Source organism: Buteo buteo, chromosome 23 (assembly GCF_964188355.1).
Source record: "Buteo buteo chromosome 23, bButBut1.hap1.1, whole genome shotgun sequence".
Classification (NCBI taxonomy): domain Eukaryota; kingdom Metazoa; phylum Chordata; class Aves; order Accipitriformes; family Accipitridae; genus Buteo; species Buteo buteo.
In genome coordinates this window covers 3,058,821-3,064,413 of record NC_134193.1, presented here as the reverse complement: position 1 = coordinate 3,064,413, position 5,593 = coordinate 3,058,821, and the positions used below count along the sequence as shown (strand labels likewise).

Here is a 5,593-nt window from a genome sequence, read left to right as displayed (position 1 = left end):
CTGGAAGCATAGAGCGAGGTACTGGGTCACCTGGGAAGCACTGGCAAGTGTCCCTCGTCTGCTCCAGGACAGTGTCTGTGCTCTGGACCCCATCCCCTTATGGGGTCCGTTTTCCCTGCTCCCTCAGGCCAGCCAGGGCCAGGATCTCTCTGCTCTGTAACAGTAACATATGACTCACATATGCTTTTAAAGTGTTATCACCATCCCCCAGCGCCTCACCTAGCCCCCCAGCGCCTCACCTAGCCCCCCAGCCACGACGACTCTGCCTTTCAGGTAGCCAGCCACGAAGTCCGCTCGCCTTTTCTTCAGGTAGAAGGAGCGCTCCATCTTCATCCAGCCACCTGGGAGGGACAGGACAGACTGGGTATTACAGGAGCATCCACTCCTGGGAAACCATCTAGCTTCTCTGACCTACTTGCTTGTGAAAGCACAGTTTTGCTGCTGCAAATCCCGTGACACAGGGGTCAGCTTCCTCATCACCACTTCAGGAGGGAGCTGTTGAATCCAGCTGCCTCAGGACCATGGTTTTCCCCTCTGCTGCCTTGACTCGTTAATCCTGACCACAGGCCTTTCTCTAGGCTGAGCTCAAGGCACCAGCAGTCCCAGGACTCAGCAGATGAGAGCTCTGAGCTCTGTAAGGACAGCAAAGCCCCAAAGCACAGCTCTGTGTGCCAGCCACCCTCCTCCTCTGGGAAGGACAGAGTCGGGACAGCCCCCACCTTGTTCCATATCAAACATGTCCACGGTCCTCATGAACTTGGGCTGCCGGTAGAGCCGTCCCTGCCGCAGACCCCCGAGACTGAAGAGTTTGTCTTCTGTGGGCACGAAGCTGGAGAAGGCCCTTTTGTTGGGGATGTTGGGAAACTTGGTCCACGACCTGGTCTCTGTGTCAAAGACCTCAAAGGCATTGATAGCGTACTTGGACTGCCTTCCACCTGGGGCAGGGAAGACGGAAAGAAAAAGGTCAGCTTGGCTCATAGCACCAAGCCAACGGCAGCAAGAACCAGAGGAGCCTCCTAGGGCAGGCTGAGAGCGAACTGCCAGCTGATACGATGTCCTCAGGTCTCAAGTCACCTGCATGAGGGTTTGCTGAGCCAGGTAACTTCTCACCCTTGTGCTCCCTCTCCTTTAACTGCAGGCTCATGACATGACAACACTTCATTTTTCAGTGCATCACACCCTCCGCTTCCCTCCACACCAGCAGCAGCGGGTCGCTGGCACAGGAAGGTGTTTAGTATGCACCAGTTTAATCAAGACAAATTCACAGCAGAGCAGGGATCAGCTCTCAGGGAGCCTTTGCAATTCAGATGAGTTCAGCGCCAGTGCAATCCAGCAAGCCCCGGCCTTGCTGCCAAGCTCCTGACGGAGCAGGAGAGCCAGAGCAGCTGCTGCTACCACAGCCAAAGATGCGTATTATTCTTCTACCCATCAGATGCAGATGAATACAGCTATTCTCAGCTCAGATGCTCAGCGTGCCTTTGAAGGCAGAGCCTGTGCTCGCTACTGGGCCCACAAACTGTTCGCCAGCAGCAACCAAACTGCAAAATAGATCAAAGAGGTTTTTTTCTGGTAACCCCTAAAGAAAGCCAGGGCTGTCTGGCAGTTTGAACAATCAGGACTCCTGCATTTTGATCCTGATATGCCATTTGGCCATGAGCTGACAGCAACATTTCTCTGCCTCAGTTTCCCTTTCTGTAAGCCAAACATAATGAAAATTGTCCCCTGCAAAAGGCTCGGTCCAGCATTTCCCAGCTACAGCAGGTCTTTCCTCTGCCAAAGGCAGACCCTTTGTGAAGCTGTGCGGTACTTTGCTGATATAAACCGCATAAAGGTATTTTTGCTCACTAGTTGAGTCCAAGGGCTTTTAGCGCAGTCACAGGACTGCAAATTGAGCTGGCAAAGACCAGCTGTACCCTCGGCTGCCAGCAGCTACGGATGAGCCTGGGACAGGGGTGGCCACTCACTCAGCACAGAGCTGCTGCGAGACCCACGAGTTCCTGGGGCATTCAAGGGTGCAGGGGCTCTCACGGATGCTTGCTATGGAGCTGCGAATCCAAACCCCACACCAGCCCCACTCAAAACCTACAGCTGCAAGCTGGTGTTTCTGAATGCATGAGAAAGCAGGCAGGGATGGAGAAGAGCATTCCCAAAAGCCTCTTCCAGGGAGGTTTCTCAGTGCTCAGATCAAAGGAGCTGCTGCCCAAGGAGGAGACGGCAGCAGGACTGCTTCTTACCCAGCACGTAGATCTTGGTGCCTCGCAGGAAGGATGTGGCAGCGTACCTGGGTGTGGGCATGGCCGCCAGCGACACCCAGATGTCCTTGAGCATGTCGTAGTGCTGCAGGTAGTTGTGCGGCCTCAGGTCAGATCCCATCCCACCAGCCGCATAGACTCTATAGTCTGGACAAGGCCAAGAAGCAAAAAAATTAGTCCCACAAAATTATTATAGGAAAGCATCAGAAATACCCACCTGCAAAAACACGTGCCATCGTACGATGTGGACCAGAACTGCTCAATCCTACCCGCGACCCTGTATATGTCCCGAGCTCCCATCTCCGGGGCAGAGGGGGACGCACTAACCTCCCGCTCCCCACAGCGACACCGATGCTCTTCCCCCAGCCCCGCTCCTCTGTTTGGGGGCTGCTGCTCCTCAGCTCAGCTCCTGCTTTGTCCCACCGAGGTCTGGCACAGGATGGCAGCTCTGTGACCCAGACCGGAGGGCTCAGAGCCAAGACAAGGCACCGAGGCTAGTCGTTCCCCACGAAATCCATATCAACTATATCCACCTCTGGCTAACAGCAAAGCTGGCTCTCCAGAACAAAATCCTACCTGCACAGCACCCACATTATCTCCTTCAACACACACTTCACCCCACAGACAAGATTCAGGAGAGCAGCAACAGCAGCTTTGCCCTTGCGGGCAGCCCTACAAGGCAGCTGAAAAAGCAGAGAGCAGCCTGCACACTGCAAGGATTTGGGCAGCTATTTCTGTTCCTGGCCTCTCACACCAAATTGACCCCGTCCTATCAGTCAGGCAAGCTTATACTCAGAGAGAAAATCATCTCCAAGATGGTAAACATTATTTTTAAACATTCCTTGATGGTAGCTTTTAAACCCACTTAAGCAAACAAACCAAGCAGCTTTCAAAGAAGCTGCCTGGAGATTAGATTCGTAATCCCAGGCACGGTGGGAAGCTGGCTGACCTCAGGCATGCTGCTCAGGAACACAACTCCCAGCCCCAGGCTCTTCAAAGAATGGAAGAGCATGCTAAAGGAAATCAATGCTCCGCATCTCTGCTTAGAAATTAAAAAAGGAGATGGGCTGATAAGGCAGAGCCTCACAGGCCTTTATCGAGCCCCATTTAAGGCGGTGGTTAAGCTTTCAGAGGGGAGCTATGCAGGAACCCCTCCGTGAGGTCAGCCGCTTCCCCTCCTTGTGCAATGATTTGAGCCCATGACCATGAAGCTGACTCTCTCATGGCTGGTTCTGGTTTGGACCAGAGATGTCTCTTCAAACCAAAGCTATTTTATGGCTCAGACCTTCACCTCTGGCTCCACAGCTCAGCCAGGTCATCCCAGCCTGGCTACGCTCAGCCAGCAGCACCATTCCTATTTTTCCAGCATCTGCAGCACACAAGGACCAGAATTTGCTACAAAACCCTGGCAAAGTTTGATTTGAGGCCCTGGAGCTTGACCTGTCTGAAATACCCCCAGGTACCACCACAGCCATGGCCCTCATGGCTCCAGGGCTGTCAGTACAGAGCAGTCCCCAGGTTTATCTGCTTTTGGCCACCCACAGAACAGTCGTCTTTAGCAGGTGGGATATGACGAATACACAGGGTTCAACTTCTCCAAAACCTTTTTTGTGCTTCTAGAACAACATAACCCTGTGCCATTGCCCAGAAAGCTTTTGTGCCTGATGTACCAACCGATGCTAACCCTCCCCATCCCACCACCCCGCAGGCATCCCTCCCTGCCCTGGAAGGACACAGCAGGAATTGAACCCTCCTTGCCTTTTGCCGTCACCGAGATGCCCATGGCTGCTTCTCTCAGCGAGTTCCTCTTCTTCCACTTGCCCTCATCTATGTTGTACATCTCCACTATCTTCAGCGGCATCTGATTCACTCCGACCCCTCCTATCACCATGATCCTCTTGCCCAAAGTGGCCACGGCCACCCCGGCCCGAGCCGTGGGCATGGGGGGCAGCGAGGTCCACTGGTCGGCCTCGGGGGAGTAGACCTCAAAGCAATCCATGGGGACACCGTTGTCATCGCAGCCCCCGATGGCAAACACCTGCCCGCCAGCTTCCACCAAGGTCGAGTAGACCCTGCGGCTCGGCAGCGGGGCGAGGGTTTTCCACTGGAAATCTTTGGTATTAGCTAGCTCCATGGTGGCTGGTGGGGCGAGGCAGCATCGGTCCCTGCCCACGGGAGGGGGCTGGCTACGCTGCAAAACAGAGCAGACGGAGAAGTGCCAGGGAAAAACAGAGAAACACAAAGTGCAAACACCATCCTTCCCCTGGCAGGGCTGCAGGAGCAGAGCAGGGATGGGAGCAACCCCGTCAGACAGCCTCCCCCAGCCACCAGCCCCCTCTGCCACCCCCCAACACAGAACCGCAGCGACCGGTACCTTTCATTGCATCTCCATTAATCCCGCAGTTCCAGGTCTGCCTCCGAAGCTCATGCAGAGACCGATCCTAAAAATAAAACAAAACAAAAGAGGAAGGATAAAAAAAAAATATATAATAAAAGGCAAGAGAGGTTGGAGTCAGTTTGTTATCCTGTTCCCTGAGCATCCCCGCCCCCAAGCGACATTCAAACTGAGGAGGCTGCAAGCCGTCTGCTCACTTCCCTGGCTGTTTTCCTGCCTGCTGGGGAACTTTTCCTTGCATCCTCCTTCTCTGACCTGATTCCTCCTCCTGACCCCTGTCTACATCCTCCCGCAGACCTAGGGAAGGACCCGCTCCGGCAGCTCTCGCCTGGGAAAGGCGAAAGCCAGCCCTCGCCTCTCCAGCCCCGATCCATGGGCTGAGCCGCGGAGCTGTGAGGGATCCAGAGAACAGCCCAGGGAGGAGAAGGCACAAGCTCTCGCTGGAAACCCATGGTCTTTTTTCGTCTCCTCTCTCAGAATGGCTGTTAAGCATGCAGATGAGATTAATTAGCACAGGAGGCCAGAGAGGACAAACGGAACAGAACAAAGGCAGCGGCTTGCTCACTTGCCCAGCGTGGAATAAGGTGCCTTTTGCACTGAGCATCTCCGCCTTCGTTGTGTAACTGGGGTTGTTTAACAATTGCCCTTAAAACAAAGTAAGATTTATCTTTACCCTTGCAGACGCAGCAGGCTCTCCCAGCACATGCTGCCTGCACGAACATTTGGAGACAGGACTGTAGCGTAGAGTGAGCAGTTGCCAAAAAAACCCAAAGAAGGCATACTGCTGGCTGAGCACTGCTCTGCTCTAGGACAGAGTCATTCCCTCTTCTCCTCATGCACTGACTCCCGAGACTTTTCCCCACGGATGCTGAGGTCCCACTGACCCCCTGAAAAGAGCTTCCCCGGCAGGAGAACAGGGCTCCCTGGCTCTGCTTTTCTGTGGACC

At 54.3% G+C, this 5,593-nt stretch overlaps 1 protein-coding gene across 8 annotated transcripts in view; it reads right to left on the bottom strand.

The window, feature by feature from the left end:
- Positions 1-5,593, bottom strand: part of KLHDC8A (kelch domain containing 8A) — a 33,981-nt gene that overhangs the window by 1,233 nt on the left and 27,155 nt on the right. For all 8 annotated transcript variants that reach the window (XM_075056007.1, XM_075056001.1, XM_075056003.1 and 5 more), the window contains 5 exons: positions 4,627-4,693; positions 4,011-4,443; positions 2,235-2,399; positions 720-935; positions 240-341 (listed from right to left, as the gene is read on the bottom strand). In XM_075056007.1, coding sequence (XP_074912108.1) covers positions 240-341; positions 720-935; positions 2,235-2,399; positions 4,011-4,386 — 859 coding nt within the window. In that variant the 5' untranslated portion in view covers positions 4,387-4,443; positions 4,627-4,693. The remainder of the gene's footprint in view (positions 1-239; positions 342-719; positions 936-2,234; positions 2,400-4,010; positions 4,444-4,626; positions 4,694-5,593) is intronic.